This window comes from Daucus carota, chromosome 8 (genome assembly GCF_001625215.2).
Source record: "Daucus carota subsp. sativus chromosome 8, DH1 v3.0, whole genome shotgun sequence".
Lineage (NCBI taxonomy): Eukaryota > Viridiplantae > Streptophyta > Magnoliopsida > Apiales > Apiaceae > Daucus > Daucus carota.
The window spans coordinates 19,929,061-19,947,793 of NC_030388.2; the positions used below are offsets into that span (position 1 = coordinate 19,929,061).

At 31.9% G+C, this 18,733-nt stretch overlaps 1 protein-coding gene across 1 annotated transcript; it reads right to left on the reverse strand.

Moving 5' to 3' along the window:
* Positions 1 to 4,915: 4,915 nt before the first annotated feature.
* Positions 4,916 to 14,614, reverse strand: LOC108192291 (E3 ubiquitin-protein ligase COP1). The gene is made up of 13 exons (XM_017372815.2): positions 13,923 to 14,614; positions 12,849 to 12,926; positions 11,943 to 12,098; positions 11,077 to 11,436; positions 10,704 to 10,861; positions 10,479 to 10,544; positions 8,593 to 8,671; positions 7,419 to 7,574; positions 7,229 to 7,327; positions 6,707 to 6,811; positions 6,420 to 6,599; positions 5,453 to 5,563; positions 4,916 to 5,356 (listed from the first exon to the last, which is right to left on the reverse strand). The coding sequence occupies exons 1-13, from the start codon at positions 14,283 to 14,285 to the stop codon at positions 5,189 to 5,191; spliced, it is 2,079 nt and encodes a 692-aa protein (XP_017228304.1). The 5' UTR covers positions 14,286 to 14,614; the 3' UTR covers positions 4,916 to 5,188.
* Between the last annotated feature and the right edge of the window lie 4,119 nt (positions 14,615 to 18,733).

Consider the following 18,733-nt stretch of genomic DNA (forward strand, 5'->3'; position numbering starts at 1 on the left):
CAGCCTTGAAAATTTTCAATACATTTTCAAATGATAACCGAAAATTAATATGCTTAGAGCATCTCCAACCGTCTAAAGCCCTTGGCTAAAAGATGAGTTGGCATACTTAAAATAAAAAGATTTAGCCAACAGCTTCAAAAACACAACTCCAACCATGATGAGCTGTTGTCTATAAATTTAGCCAACCTCCTATGGATGGCTAAATTTGTCGAACCTCTACAGGTCTGTAAGAAAATCTGTAGGAAGATTGTACATCATTTATTACCATATTGAACTGATATATTCTATTTTAACAATTTAAAATATTAATAACATACTATTTTTAAATTATAGCCAACCAATATAGCCAGTACCATTGTAGCAAAATGTCTTACAGGTTTAGCAAATTTTACATAATGTCTTACAGGTCCAATTTAGCCAACGATTATAGCCAACGCCGTTGGAGATGCTCTTATAAATATTAAAGGAAAAAATTGAAAAAAAGGAAACTTTTTTTTTATAAAAGTGACAATATCACGTTCTGTATTTATAAAAGTGATTTTAATTTATATTAAAATAATTTTCTAATTTTAGATAATTATCAAAAATTGACTTTAGACCCCAAGTCAAAACATTGATAATAATGATAATCAAATCAATATATCAATATACTTATATAAAGGAGAAGCGAGGGGCGTGTAGGTGGCGCCTCTCAGATAGCTCCGTTCTATTTTTCTAATTTTCCGGAATTTTTGGGTGAAAGATATAAAAAAAAAATTGTTTCAGATTCATTGATATAGTATATATCTTGGCATAAATTAATCTGATTCTGTTTCAGATTATTTATGGAATATAATAAATTGAAAGTATTAGTCTGATTTTATTTCAGATTATTTATGGAATATAGTAGCTTGCAAGTTTTTTAATCTGATTCTATTTCAGATTATTTAATTATGGAAAAGAGTAGCGCACAAGTTTCTCGGCACCTATAAATACCCTTATAGGTTGTAGGGTTTTGGATCATCTAAACATAACCTACACTGTCTCTCAATATCACAGTTAAGGGTGTGCATTCGGTTCGGTTAGCCGAAAACCGAACCGAATAACCAAAATAATTTCGGTTCGGTTAATCGAAATTTATATTTCGGTTCGGTTTTCGGTAGACAAATTTTAATTTTTCGGTTATCCGGTTTTTTAACCGCGGTTTCATAGAATTTCAGTTTCGGTTAACCGAAATAAATTTCGGTTTCGGTTAACCGAATGCACACCCCTAATTACAATGATATATGTTTGTTGGTGATTCTTTTATAATATTTGTTTTGGTCGTCGAACGTATTTTTTGTTGTTTGCAAGCTTACTGTCTGTTTTATTGTGTCATCAGTTATGCTTTTTATATGCAGGTAGTGGTGTATCTAAGAAGTAGTGTTTGGAAAAGTTAATGACAATGTTAGTCAAGAACATGATTACTTTTCAAAAAGAAAAACACAATTAAAATTAAGATTCGTCGTGCTTTAAATCGTTAATTACATGTAGAAACTTATTATCATTTTTTCACATATGAATTATAGTCCAATTTTGCAATTTTAAAAATTAATATTGGTATTGCATCGAGATGTTTATAATATAAAATTTATTTTATTTTATAAATATTAATTTTGAATCATTAATATAATTTTTATAAGTCGCCGCAAATTGATTTTATTATATAAATATTAATTTTGAATCATTAATGTAATTTTTATAGGCCGCCGCAACGCGCGGATTCTCAACTAGTTGACAAAAATAATTGTAAACATGAAAATTCTTTTTCAATTTAGCCCAGAGGTTTAAACACCTGCTTCATCATTTTTACGCACTTAATTTTTACGCACTTAATTTTATAAATATTGACGTGAATATAGATGTCAAATAAAAATATGATACATGATATTTTGTTCTATTTTATATCAAACTAGTTGAGAAGCCGCGCGTTGCGGCGGACTATAAAAATTATATTAATGATTTAATATTAATATTTGTAGAATAAAATAATTTTGTGGATGTTTATAAAAATATATTAATATTTCAAAATTAATATTTGTAGGATAAAATAAATTTTATATTATAAAAATCTAGATGTAATATCAATACTAATATATAAAATTGTCAAATTGGACTATAATTCATGGTGAAAAAATGAAAATAAATTTATACACGTTATTAACAATTTAAAGTATGACGAATTTTAATTTTATTTTTAATTTAAAGTACGACAAATTTTAATTTTATTTGTGTTTTTACTGTATACAAAGTTCAACAACAAACATGTCCGAAAAACAAACCAAATATTATAAAATAATGACCAACAAACATATATTACTAACAGTTAATTTATTGATATCATCTATCAATATCATGTTATGTCAAGACTATATTCTTTCCTGTGTCTAGATTTGTCGACTCCAACACAGAGGTCTATAACTACTTTTACTTTCAACAACCTTTATTTTCTTTAATACTGTATAAACAGCCTTCACTTATCATTGCAGAAGAACGGCACCACCGAATTAGATATCGAGCAAGAGAACTACTAACACCTTCACTTATCGTTGCAGAAGAACGGCACCATCGAGTTAGAATTCGAGCAAGAGAACTATTATGAGAGAGAGAGATAGGGTTGTGGTATTGAGTAGGGCTGAGCAAAAATCTGAAAAAGAACAGAAACCGGTAAAAAACGATTAAAACTGATTCGAAAAAAACCGAAACCGAAACCGAAAAATTAAAAACTGAACCGATATCATGGGTTCGGTTCCGGTTATTGGTTAAAACCGAACCGAATAATTATTTAAATAATTAGATAAATATATTTATATATACAATTTATATGAATTTTAAAATTATATACTTATATATAATAAGCGTAAGGGAGATAATTTGGTCGCATGGTCACATGGTCCAAAAGCTTATCACCCGTTGGATCGTATATTGAACAAATAAGTACTGTTAGATTAGAACAAAATTAACTTCTAATTCTATAAGGCAACTGATATGCATGTTTATAATTCCTTTTCTGAATCCAAAACAAATTCTGTCTTTCACATGTTTATGATTTTTTTTAATCCAAGATAAATATTTCCTATCAGCTTTAATTGTAGAATCATATAAATTGCACCGTCACAAAATTATTTTTATCTAATATATTTTAAAATTAATAAGTCGGATATTTTAATTCAAAATAAATATTTTCTACCAGTTTTAATTGTAGAATCATATAAATCGCACTGTCACAAAATTATTTTTATCAAATATATAAATTAGTAAGCCAAATTTAAATCATATTATAATAATTCTTATATAAAATACATTTGTAAATAAAATCTAATGGAAGTTGATGTCACATATTCTTCTCAATATATATTAAAATTTTATAGAAAAAATATACTCCCTCCGTCCCTTTTTATTTAGTCCATTTTGGAAAAAAAAACACATACCAAGAAATAAATGATTGTATGAACTTTTTCATTAAATACTTCTAATTAATATTTTGAAAATGGTGGAATACCCCTACTTTATGTCTTGAAAACATGAATTTAACCAAGTTTTAAATAAGTCAAGCCTTGAAAATTGATATTATGGAGATATATTTGAAAAACTATCATTAAATTAGTTTTGAAAGTATAAATGGACAGATAAATAGGGACAAAATTTTACTTCCAAAGTGGACAGATAAATAGGGACGAAGGGAGTAATACTTTGGCATGATACATAACAGAAAAGTAATGGCTTGATTACAATAGTTTACCTGAAGCCATTAATGAGTGTGACGGTGTATTTTATATCGCATCGTCGGATGATCCAACATATGTAACCAATTTTTTTTACAGAAACAAGTAGAACCTATATATTTTTACAATAGTTCTGACTTACAAACAAATCATAATTTCAAAATTTATTTAAATGAAAATTTTAATTTATTATTTATAAATTAAATTCTTTCACACCACTTACAATATATTTAAAAAGTTTATAAATAATTAAAAAGTTCTCGTGCCTTGCACGGGCTATAAGTTAGTAAATATTAAGAACCACAAGTAAATGAGAGGGCTGGGACATAATTCTATGATGAGTTGCAATTTGTTTGAATTTATAAATCAACTCAAGTCTTCGCTTCGTACGAATTATGAAGATACCATGTGATGATATATTCATCCAATATCCCCCATCATCTTTTAAATTTACTTTGGCTCCTGGTGTTTCTGATCTCAGTAAGAGTTTCAGTTTTACACAAAGTGAAGTGATCATGTACAGCTTTCTTCTTCATGTCCACTAACCGATCAAAGACTCAGACGTGTTTTGAAATCTTTTTTAATAAATAAGTTGATTATTACGTATATAGTACGCGTATTAATTAGTCTTCTTCGTATATTATTTTTAATTTATAACTTTGTCGGTTTTATAATCGAAACCGAACTGATTAAAACCGAATCAGAGTTTTTAAAACCGAATCCGAACCGGCGGTTACGGTTTTGGATTTTAAAAACCGAGGATATATGGTTGCGGTTTTGGTTTTATCTTGGAACCGAGCCGAACCGGGCCTCCTCTAGCTTTCCCCCAATATTGAGAGAGAGGAGGTTGTGTTTAAATGATTCAAAATCCTACAATCTATAGGAGTATTTATAGGTGCAGCGCCCCTCGGGCCCTCGCTTCTCCTTTATATAAGTATATTGACTTCATATTCACAGCAAATTTCAAAATCAACATCACTGTCTAATAACGTATCCACTAGAAAAGGAAAGAAATTTTAAGAGTTATTGCACCGGAAGAGAGCTTCTTTTAGCTAACGCTTCCACCAGGAGGGAGTTGTTTAATTTCACGCTCCTCATGGTTAAAGTTGCCGAAAAGAAACAAAAAAGTACCCAAGAGGCATGTTCGAGCTGTGGCAATCAACAACTCTGTATTAAAATGTGACAACTTCCTGTAAATAAAATGCTTCTTAAAATGTGACAACCAATGCATTGCACTTTGCAACAGCCAACACATTCTTAAAGAATGATTAAGGGAAGGAAAAAAAATAATGGAAGACATGATTTACATACACCCGTCTTCAGGAATTTTCGAGTCCCATATTAACGGAACTTGGGAGGATAAGAATCCTTCAAACCTAATATGACAATTTTCCCAGTCTACAAACTAACTCTTATTATGAAATTTCATTTTACATGTATACCAATCATGCAGCAAGTACCAGAACTTTAATTGTTCCTCGACTATTTGCAGTCAGCATTGTTGGACTATCACTTTTCCAACAAACAGCACTGATGAAGTAAGAACCTGGATCGTCCTCGGCTTCTTCTGAATCAGCACCGAATCTATGCCATGCGGCTGGTTTAGAGATGTCCTACAATTTAAATCCAGAAAGAAATTGTTTATTTTCACATAACAGATTGATACTGAAGTAGCTGAAGTTCTCGTTACTTCTCTAGAACATATAAACCTTGTGATATGCAAACACTTCATTTGTTTCGCTGCCGCAAGCAAGGTATTCACTATTCACTGAGAGACCTACAAAATTCTTCTCGTTGGTGTGTCCTCTATATGTGCGCAACTGTTAAGACAAATGGTTTAACTTAATCAGATAAAAGAAAATAATCACCGACTACCATAAGCACCAGCATAAGTTGCAGCTATGCAATCAGAACTATATAAGAATTTAAGCATAGACGATGGGTGTTGAAGCTTAAAAAAAGATGAAAAGACTTCACTAGCCTAAAATTAACAACCCTTGAATTTGTCAATTTTTGACAAAAAGTGGCTTATTCCCTGATAAAGGCTAGATGCATCTACTTAACGTTGTTATAATCCAAAAAATAATGCTTTAAAAAATATGTTTCCTGGACTCTGGAATGGGTGTCAGACAAGGGGTGTCGATCCCAGAGTCCGATTTGAATTTTAATATAAATAGGATTCTTGGATATGGATCCGGAACGGACACCCGTGCAGGGACTTGGCATGAAAACTTAATACAAGTAAAACTTTATATAGACTGATTTATTGTACATTCATGAAAATAGTGTCTACTGCACAAAATTCACACACTAAATTATGTATGTTAAATTGTAGCACAAATTCGAAAGAATAACACAGAAACAAGTCTTTTAAGGACCTTGTTCTCCATAAACAAGTCGCAAGGAGACCTTAGTTTTAATTTTGAACTAGGATGCTACATGGTGAACTGTCTGGTATTTATAAGAAATATCTGACTCAGATTCCATACCCACACCCATGTCATGTCGAATGGACACGGGTATAAGGACAAAAAAATGAAGAGTCTGGGTAACAGAGTTCAAAAAGTCAGCTATTATCATTGAGGTTTCCTTCTCTTGCATAATTACCTCTTGTGATATGCAATATTCTTAAAGTGCATATATGTGTTAAACAACATAATGAAAATTAAAACTTACTGGTAAGTTTTCCTTTACATCCCACAACCGCAATGTGCTGTCAGTAGATGCAGAAGCTAGCTCATTGTTCGACAAAAATTTTACATAAGAAACAGCTTTTCTGTGACCGCTGAAGACATGTAAAGGTTGGCTTATATTTCTCAAGTCGTAGTAATGGATGTGATGATCAGCAGAGCCCACCTGCAAAAATTATGCATGCCAACGATCATAATCATAGACACTCAGATTATTGGTTACTAGAATTAGTATTCATACTTCAGAGAGATTTGCAACAGAGTGGAACTTACTGCCACATGAAAGCTAGATCCAGGATTATACTTCACAGAACATATATTTGCTTTCATGTCAATATTAAGGACACTCGCCTCCTGTTTTGTACACCATATTTTAACCTGATGGAAACCAGATACACATGAAAATTTTAAATTTAGTGCCTCGTACTCATTTAAACCAAAAATTAATGAATTAGCTGTATTTGCTCTGTTTCATCTTTTAGATTATATTTGATTACTTTTCCTAGTTACGGATTCATGTGTATATAGTTTATAACCCCTCCCTCAGATGGAATGGTCAAACTCTAAAATTATTAGGTTTTAATAATTCTGACTTAAAGAGATGTACATTATTCTTCATAGAATAAGTTGTCCAGCTTATCTCACTTCCCTATCACCAGATACCATAGAAGTTGCCTTTGTAATGTCTCTGAATAAATCATTGATTATATTGTCATATATTGGGTTCAAATCTTGAATCAATAACCACAACTCAATTCAAAAAAATGTTTAAATTGCACAAGAACTTTTACGTACCTTGCAGTCGTCACTCCCAGATACAAGCATTGAAGGCTCAATTTTAGAAAAATCAACACTCCAAGCTCTTTTCTCATGCTCCTCGTACTCCATCACACTCTAAGAAATATGTGCAAACTTTAGACTACTAGAATTTACAGCACGTCAGCAAAAACATATACTATAGATAAGTATTAAGAAGAATAACCACCTGGCGAGTATTTACATCCCAGACAGTTACAATACCCTCATAATCACTGCTGGCCAAGTGGTTTTTAGTGTACTTGTTCCAGCTTAGGCAACTAAGTTTGGAACGTGTAGACATTTCAACGACGGGGCATTGCACATCGGCTGATTCGTTAACCACCTACAATATGTATGTACTGGTGAAATTAGAGTATGTAGTTGACAAAATTTTGTGACAAAATTTTGTCATGCCGTCCACTTTACCATTTCCAAAATGTGAACCATAATGGACGCCATATTAAAGAGGCACACTTGGAATATTAGCTCAAGTAGTTACTTTACTAACTGTTGTTCTACCCTTGTCCAAACATTGTGGTTGGGGCGGGGTGTGACTGGACTCACTCAAGTCACTTTAGGTGTCCCTTCTGCCTGTGTACCACTACTCATGCTCAGAGACAAAGCTCCCACATCACTGGGGTCTTTGGAAGGACTTGATGTACACAGCCTTGTACTAGTTCTTCCTAAAGAGGCTGCGTATAGAGAATGGAAAGCAGACACTAGAACATCACACCTAGAACGGCCTTCTGTTTATATACTACCAAAACATGTTTTAAAATAATTATCTTTACAATCATATCAACTGGAAATATCCAATAAAAGCTAGAAACCCCTAGTAAAATAGGGCAGTAAAGCACATCATTAATCGGAACTAGAGTAGGTGTTACAGATATCTGATCCTTACCAATTCTCAGATCTTTTGAAGAAACACATGGCGATGGTAAATTTCTTATGTATTGAACCTTTAGAAAGATTGTCAATATATAATCCTAGCCCCTCTTCGAATAAACTTCACATCTCTATTCCAGGGTAGTTGCTAACAAGAATTTAAATTGAGGGAAGCATTTCCTATCTTTAGTATCATGTCATATTGTCTTGTAAGAAAGTTTACATGTCGATTCTAATGCCAAAATGGATCTAAAGTCTTCCACAAAAGCTACCAATTGTGTGTACTCCTAAAAGCGGCTTTCCACCTTCCCTAACTTATAGTCCAGGCAGTTGTGGTGTTATTATATGTTGTTATTAGCTTTAGCAAAGCTGAGAAATATGCTCCTATGGAGAGGAAATGCACGCTGGATGTAAGAGATATATAAGCCTTACTTATGGACGCCACTCGTCACCATATAGAACTTCAGACTTACCGAATTAAACTCGAACACTTTGATACGACGCGAAACTCCAGCAGTAGCAAATAATTCATCATCTCGATCAAATTCAATACTGCAAAATAAAAATGAAAAGCTGGCCGTCAACAGAAGTGTAAGTAAAGATATGAAGTCCTAATTAACAAAAGTAATTATAATGAAGTCCTAATAGACAAAGCAGTAATCACAAATTACGTCGACGACCAGAAGTAACAGGATCGATTAAACATCCATAGAAGCCATACAAGTTTAAAATGATACCGGAAACATATAAAAATATGTTTGAAGCACAAAAAGATATAACGAAGTAATAGAGTAAGCTGAGACAGCTATTAAATTAATTATAAAAAAAAGGTTTTATATTAGTATGCAGTAGTAGTATTTCATGAAAAACAAATGCAAAAAACAAAACCGGAAAAGGAAACTACCGAAGCAAACTAGGAATAACAATAACAATGATTCCTACTATTGTAGTCTAGTGGATACCCCTCTTCTCTTAATGTCAACAGCTCAAGGGTTCATACCTTACTAAAGGGAGTACAATAATTTCTTGTAATTAACCTTTTCCCAAAAGAAACCAAATTGACAATAACAATATGAATATAAGTTGTTTAATAATCGGGGAAGTGTTCAACATGACTGATCAGTAGAGCACAAGACTGCAATAGATAGTCTCCCTCTCTTCGATTAATTCACACAAATCTGATCTAGTAAAATGATATCCAAATTCCTATATCAATTTGATTCAATAAGAAAACTTGACTATCAGGTATCCAATGCAGAATCAGTAATTCTAAAGAAAACTGCCAGACAAATGCAACCAGAGAGCCACTATACTCCTCTGCTTTTTTTTTTATACAGCACACACACTTTTTAAGTGCTTCGACAGCATAGTTAAATTTATTAATTACAAACTTTTTCTGAACAAAAATATATAACAATGTTTATTAATTCACAGAAAAAATCATTCAAAAACAATGTTTTTTACTATACGGTCGACGTACCTAAAGACGCGTGCCATTCAAAGCAACATGTAATATAAAACAGAGGGAGTAATATCTTGTATGTGATTAACATAAGGAACTTTAGCTGGTTGGCTGCCATGGTCGTCATTGGTCCCACGTAGATCAAAAATAGGATTAAAGTATAAAAAATAGAAGAACAAAAATACCATTAACTAATTATATTAAACATACTTAAAATTAAACATAACACATTTGAAAGAAATATTCAGATATTTTTACAACATGCACTAAAATATAAATAACCAATTAATCTGATTCAAAATATAATTATACATTTAAATACAATTATGAAACGAAATTTTTAAAATATGTTGAAAGAAAAAAAGTAAATATAAATTTGCTAAAATAATAATTAAAATATAAATAATTAAATATCAAAGATACCCGTCAGTTGCATGGGAATATGCTAGTAAATTTGTGTTCAGCACTACTGTCAAATTAGCTATATTATTCTAAATAAGAGAAATATTTGGATGGATACACTCTCCATAGTTTTATGTGAGGTTCATTAGGTGAACTATTAATTCTTCAGTATTGAGGTTCTCAAAGACAGTGTGACTAAAAACAGGCAGAAATCTTGTCTCAAATAGTATAGAAATTCAATGAAGTAACATAATTGTCCATCATACAACCCTAAATATGAGGCTGAAGGTCAATGGAAAGAAAAAGCAGATAAATCCACTCTCAATGTGCCATTTAGCACATATATTAAGTCATCACCAAGATTTCTAGTTTAGGCCAAATGTTTCTGTTTGAATAGGCAGCTGAAAGTTTCATATATCAATCTCTAAGAACATGGTGAAAAATATTAACAATTTAATTAGGTGCTAAAATTTGTATTTAAATAGATCAGCTCACCTTGATACAATATTGGCAGCATGAAAAAGATCCCCATGCCTAAGTTCAGCTATGACCCGAAGCCGGCTATTTAAAACAAACACTAATCACAACTTACTCTTCCGAATATAAATTTGCAAATAAAGAAAAGACTAGTGTTTGTGTGAGAAAGGGAGAGAGACAGCATTAGGAAGAAATGTTGAATTTTTTTCAATCAACCATACATTTACTAGAAAATTTTATAACCTGTAGCGTGTAAAACTAGACAGAACAGACTGAAAATCTTCAAGTCCTGCACTAAAACCTTCTCTGCTTACAGCTGTTGTTTCCCTCTGTTCTTGTTTATGTGCTTGTCTATCCCGCTGACGCTTTTTTTGAAGATAACATTCTTGTAGCTCATTAAACTGTATCAATATATGTACAAGTGAACAGAATTAACCAGATATCAAAATAGTATTAATACATATTGCAATGCTAAGCTACTATTAACCTAGTAAACTTCTAAAGGCCTGTCTCTACCAGCACATCATAATCTAGTATTTACTTTGAAATCATAATGATGTTACTTTAACATTAATATTTCCTAATCTCTAAACATATAATGCAAAAAGGTGCTAACCTGTGCATGAATCCGCCTCTTCCGTGCTGCAGAGACTCCTGACTGCGTATTGTGTGGCGAATCAGATCCGCTACAAGCATCCTTCCTTTGGAAAATTTGTGAACTTCTAAGAGCCAGTGCATCAGCTCTCCTATCTTGCAAACTGCCTGATGTCATCCTGCTCTGACCTTGCACATTAGGGCTAGACATTATTCCACTACCGCGTTTATCAACCAATGAAGGCCACGCTGTTTTTGTTGAAGCATCCTCAGTAAGCATCTTCGGCTTTACTGCATATCTTTCTCGTGCTCGGTATAAATCTATTCTTTGTCTCTCAACGACACCTATGTCCTCCTTGATGTAACGCAGCTCAGCTTGTATCTATAAAAAAGTATTTACAATTAGAATGTTAAAAAAGAATTAAAATATTAACCATGCTTCCAATAACCTTTTGATAGTACTCTCAAAAAAAAAAAACCTTTTGACAGTTTAAACATGAAAAAATCATTGATAGGATGTGACATACAAGAAAAAGATATACAGGTATTCATAGAATTACTTTTGAGTGCAAGAATAAACAGACAAAAGTTAGATAATAATGCACATTCTGAAAAGAATCTTGTCAGAATATCGTGTTATACAGAGTTACATAGTTTATCTGCTGGATGCTTTTGTACATCAATTAGGTGCCATCTTTTTAGAGCATTGGCCCTGATTACACATTTCAACTTTATGTATACACCAACATAATAAATTACTTCAATATTACTAATTCACGATTTACCTGATAATTTCATCCTAAACACATAACAATGGAGTTGTCTTTAAGTTCAATAACAGCATGACATATAATTAGGATATTGATTAATGAATTCAAGTTAACCAACCCCGTTGAGCTCTTCAAGCTTTTGCCTTTTCAGACATAGCAAAAAATCATGCATTATCTGTAAATTTGTCTCAGCTTCTTCCTGCTCCATTTTCCGCTTCTTCTCTGCAAGCATATTTATGAGGATGTCCAGCTCTTTAACTGATACCTCGCATCCCTGTCTAAGTAGGCAAGGGTCACATTCTAAGATAGTGATATAATCGTGCATAGCTTAAGGATTGTATAAGTTTTAAGTGTATACAATATGTGAAAAGGTTAAATATAATATGTGAAGCAGCTCATAAGTGCAAGTAAGAAGTTGCTACATTTTTTAGCATGCTCTGAAGTTTAGAAGAAAACTGAGACATATATCTAGTATATCTTTCTTAACTAAAGATCAGTGCCAACAGTTTTCCTGAAAAAACCAAGGCACAAAGTTCAGTTTTACTAATGACTTTGCCACAATTGGCTTCAGCATATTCCACTGGCGTGGAACTTTTATGAAGTATCATATATAGTTATATACCTCATGCCTTCAATAAAATAAAGCAACTACTCCGAAAAACATTACACATTTAATGCAACAACTTCTCTCGGATTTGATATATGGTATAAACATCTTATCTCTCTCTTCCCATTTCAATTTCATTTTATTTGGTTAAGCAGATCCTTCTTGTGTGTGGCCTACTTTTTTTTCTTTTGAAATTACGTACGGTACAAACTATAATTCATAATTCTTTTTATCGACATACCCTGCAGCAGCAAATCAGGTGGTGTTGCTAATTTCATCTTACATACAAATAATTAAATACTAACATGAGAGTGATATATTCCTGTTACCCACTATGTAAGGCAACCTGACAGAGTATTATATTGCTCTAACAGGCTCCCTTACTTTAATTTTATTTTGCTTCAATAGCTAACTGACCTGTTGTAGTGCCTGACGAAGTTGCTCAAATGGAGTTGCAGTCTTGGCTATTTGACGAGCAGAAGTCTTTGTCATTAACTGCAAAATTAATTTACATGCTTATAGATATTGGTAGATACCAAAGCAAAGTTCTGCTTTCATTCACAAGTCAAAAGAAAAGTTAAAGAACCTTGTTATTAAGTACTTAAAATGTAGTTAGCAAAGAAAGAAGTACTTAAGATGAACTAATGTGTTTTTTATATGAAAGAAAAAAGCAATGATTCAGCTAGGTAGAGCTTCATCTAACAACCATACAACTTTGATCGGCCATCTTATATCTTAAATAGAAGTCCCTAAGAATTGTATTCTAATATTACATTTCAGACAAACGTAGAAAATAATGATTAGTTCGCAAATTGAGATATAGTTTCCAAATCAATGCAGCATGTTCAATTTTTGCATCAAGGTTCATCAGACACCAAACTACTGGATTTCAGCATATATATGGCTTGCCAAAAATATTTAACATTACACCAGTCGCATGTCAATTATAAAGCACATAAAATACAAAAGCGGTACCCCAGAACAAAATAAATTATAGGAGAATCTACATGTTGGGAATATTTAAAACAAAATAAGAATGTTCATCCGAAAGCTTTAGACATATAAAACAAATGGTAAATGGCATGCTATGTCTGCACTCTGCATCATATATGACACAATTTGACAATAACACATCTCAAATCATCAAATCCACTTCTGCTATTGTGATCAATCATTTAATCCTTTAATGATTTATACTATTAGTCCCAATCATCCTAAATATCGACTAGGAAGCAAATATTAATTTAAAATTGGACATCAAAGTAAAAACATCCCACCAAATAAAATTAAAGCAAGCACATGCCTAAACATGACTGCATTTTCATCACATTCCAGAATAAGCATGTTCGACAACAGGAAGCACTATTGTACTAACTACTTAAATTCCACTGAATTGCCAAAAAATAACAAAATCACTACCATGCTTGTAAACAACAATTAACTCAAAACCAAAACACAATGACTACAATTCTCCGAATTTCGAAACCAAACCTTATTGAGGATAAAATTAGGATGAATCTGCTTGGTGGTAAGATAATGACCGCAACTCGGACAATTACTCTTATTCTCCAAATGCATAACAATACACATATAACAAAAACTATGTCCACAAGAAGTCAGAAACGCATCCTTAATAATTTGCATGCATATCGGACACAAAAAATCCTTGTCCATCTCCATCGACTCCATCTCCACCGCCTCCACTCCCACCACCGAAGGCTGCGCCACCTGCATCGCCGCCTCGTCCCCGCCGCCTTCCTCACCAGCAGCTTGAGCTTCAGAACCGCCACCGATCACCATCGGATCCGACTTCACTGATGGCACAAGCGCACCTACCGAACTACTCCCTACCATAAATAAATCCCGACCGCTCGACCAAACTTTTAATATTTCGACTTACTCCGAATTCACTATTACATACTTAAAGTTACTAAAATTCTCGATCCGCTACTAATTAAAAATACTACTAGTATTGTAAATAATGTTGTCAAAGTCGGAAATTCGGCTGTCCGAAACGAAAGTAGAGTTGAGACACACATAAGAAGATATTTGTAAGAGAAGATTTGGTTTAGGAGAGGAGTTTGTGTGTGTATGTGTGTGTGGTTTGGAGAGAGAACGGGGAGATATTTGTGAGGGCGTAAAGGAACCACGTTAACGCGGGCGTTTTCATTTTGATTCATTGTATTATTTATAGTGCATACATATCTCATCTGTATGTATAGTGTATATCTTAATTGCTGACCGGACAAGCGTTGTTTTGCGGCCCTTGCTGCTGACTACTAGGCTTTTGTTTTTAATACGTGGGGTCTTGTGTGTGGATGTATCGAAAATTAAAGTTAAAGCAAGTAAAAGAGTAAACAAAGTGTTTGGTGGAATTTTTTATGGGTTTATGATATATAATTCAGATTCCAACCCGTTTGTTTGAATTCAAAGCCGGAACTTAAAATTGATTTCAACTCTATTTCATCATCATCTTTTATTACTGCTCTACTCTGATTATGCAATTAGTTTTCTTTATATATTAATTTCTCTGTTTATTCTTGTTTATGCTCACACACACATCGATTCATTGCTAAGTTTCTTCTTGCCCTGATTATATACGTGTGTATGTAAGTATGTATACTGGAGTTTAGCGTTTCCAGATTTACTTTTGGGATCAGTATTTTTAGAGTTTGTATCCGGATCGATTCAAATTTATTTGGAATCTTCATGATGACCTTTTGATATATGTATGTATGTGCGTCTTTTGCTGAAACCTGATCTATCCATTAACGAGTTTAATTTGATGCTCTGTATTTAATTCGTTTCTCGGAAATTTGAATTTAATTTTTTGGGAGTAAAATGATCTGTGTTTTCACGAGTTGTTTTGTATTGAATTATACTGTAATTGGTTCTTGGCTGGTTATTTTGGGGGAATGTGACTTCATAGCTTGATGTTCTTCTATAGCGGGTCCTATATATCATTGCCTTAGTTTTACTGTTGTACTATTAATTTTTGTTTACCAGTGTATCCATATGTTGACCTATTCAGCTAGCATTTGAATTTCAGACTATGTTTTTCGGTTGTATCATGTATGGTCCTTGGCCTTTCGTGAAACTGAAATGTATGCATGTGTTGAATCAACTGGACTTGTGTTTGGTTTATTAGGATTGATCGATATCCTTATTCAGCATGATACAATCTATCTATTATCTATTATATCATAATTCCTGAACGATGCCCAGTCACAAAGTCCACGTAATTCGTTAAATGACACGTCATAAAGCCACGTATTTTTTAATGCCACATCAGCAGTGCCATCTAATCAACTGATTAATAAATGTTAAGTTTCAAACAGTCCCACAAATCATGCATGAATTCTTACTTTTGATTTTATTTGTCTTAATTATCAAATCAGCGTTGATTGTCAGCTCTGATTATCAGTTTAATTCTCTATTAAAGACATCTTTAATATGACATCTTTTTGAAAATCACCACATCTTTTTGAAAACCACCATATTAATATGTCAGCGTTGACATCACCAGCACCATCTAATCAACTGATTTATATAAGTCAAGTTTTAGACAGTCCCACAAATTATGCAAGCATTCTTGCTTTTAATTTTAATTGTCTTAAATAAAAATCATTCCTTCCTAATTTTTAGCATATTTTTTTAAATGTAGTTATTGACTTCCTCTATCTCTAATTTATGAAGAAAAGACTTCTTAAGTACTCTCCAAGATATGAAACTAATCATCATTAATTATTTCTAAATTCGAAATCAAATCAATTCTTATCATTTATTTTAAAATTTCAAATTCATCTTACCATTTATGGGAAGACTTCCTAAGCACTCTGAAGATTTTATTGTACGATGTTGGATGAAAAATTAAAAATTTAAATATATAATTATCTCTTAAATTGCTGATTGCCTTTTCTTAAAATATTTAAAATTAAAATTTATGTAAAAAAATTTCAAACAATAATTTTCTTATCTTTATACATTTAATTTATTCACAACTACATGTATATTTTGTATATTTAAAAATACACGTAATTCGTAAAATGACACGTCATAAAACCACATATTTTAATTATGTCACATAAGCAGCGCCATCTAATCAACTGATTTATATAAGTCAAGTTTTAGAAAGTCCCACAAATTATGCATGCATTCTTACTTTTCATTTTAATTGTCTTAAATAAAAATCATTTCCTTCCTAATTTTTAGCATATTTTTTAAATGTAGTTATTGACTTCCTCTATCTCTAATTTATGAATGAAAAGACTTCTCAAATACTCTCCAAGATATGAAACTAATCATCATTAATTATTTCTAAATTCAAAATCAAATCAATTCTTATTATTTATTTTAAAAATTCAAATTCATCTTACCATTTATGGGAAGACTTCTTAAGCGCTCTCAAGACTTTATTGTACGATGTTGCATGAAAAATTAAAAATTTAAAAATATAATTATCTCTCAAATTGCTGATTGCCTTTTCTTAAAATATTTAAAATTAAGATGTATTTAAAAAATTTCAAACAATATTTTTCTTATCTTTATACATTTAATTTATTCACAACTACATGTATATTTTGTATATTAACCTATTTTTAATTGTAATTGTTAGCTTATTATCTATTTCGAATTAAACATGGAAAGACTTCCTAAGCACTTACAAGATTTTTTGTATGATACTGCATTAAAAATTCAATATGTTGGAATAGTGATTACTACCTCTTAAACTGCTAATCGTCTTTTCTTAAAATATTTAAAAATAAAGTAGTGTTAAAATATTTTCATAAGATTATACAAAAAAGAATAAGGTATTGATGCACCATTAAATATGTTATACTTTAAAAAATTATGATACGACTATTGTGTTGTTAAATTCATTTATGTGTTATTGTTTTCTTCATTATTTTATTTTTTTTCAATTTTAATAAAGTAATTCTTATATATAAAAAATTTGAGATACGTCATTATATATGTTTTACTCTCTAATTTTTTATTTTAAAATAAATATAAAATTAGTTCAAATTTATATATCAGAGCAGTAACATAGCGTCGTAATGGTAAGATGTGTGAAGCAGCATTTAGTTGATATTTAAGCATGCTCAATCAGCTGCATAATCGGTGTTTTTTAAATATTTAATTGGTTTGAATTTTTTTTAATTTTGTTTGAAGAATAATATCTTTTTTGGATCAGAAATTGTAAGCAATTTAGAAGGCATATGTAGGTCTGCTTGATTATATGCATGATTGGTGCTTCAGAATGGGAAGCGAGTGAATTTCATTTGTTTCTTTCCATTACCATCTAAAAATTTGAATTCAAAGTAAGTATTGCAAAATTGAAATCATATTGGTTGTCTCTCTTCAATTTGATATTCAAATTTCCTTGATTATAGCTTTCGTTGAACAATAGTATGACAAGATTCAAAACAATGATTTTATTTATGGTAATTTGTTTGATTGATTTCATATCTATTTATATGTATATGTCTATATATCTATATATTTGGTAGAGAGTGGGTATATATATAACCGTTATCAAGACTACATGCTTATATCTTTGATTGTTTGTATTCATCTTTGTTTTCCTTTTTCTTTTTCTTTTTTGACTTTATAGTTTGAGATTTTCATTCTTTTTTCTATATCTGTAAGCAATTCTTTTAAATTTTCAAACATGTTTTTAATTTACAAGATATATGGATGTGAATGTTAATGGAATCTCTTTTTACAATTTGTAGCTATCAAAGGCCGAGGAAACTACATTACAATGAAGAAAGCATGGCTGAGACAAGTTGTGGGACTCAAATAACCTAAAGGCATCGTATTTCCTACTACATTCAACTGATTTTTGGTGTTATCATATGTTTTACTGGCGTGATTATCATATTTATCATTTAATTGACACTAATTATTAATTTTTGTGTATGTGTATATAAAATACTTAAATGACCATTTGTCTGGCCGCTCAGTTCCTCTGATTAGCAATGTTATACGCAAAATTATGAAGAATAGCAACTGGGCCGGGTCTACGTGAGTACGTTTATATGGGCCAGGAAAGTCAAGATCAGTCCAGCCCCAAAGCAGCCCTGTCAAAAGATAGGGCGCGCCCTATCTTGAGGCGCGCCCACTTGCCAAGGAAAGTTCATTTTTATCATCATTCCGAAGGGCAGTGAGAGGTACTTCGTGTTTAGGGGGACGCCCTTGAGCACAAGTAGATCTCATTGTTGTATTACGAAGGCCCTACCTTGTAGTCTAGGGAGTTGTCCTCCTTGGGAGGTAGAGGATAGAGAAGAAGACACCCTGGA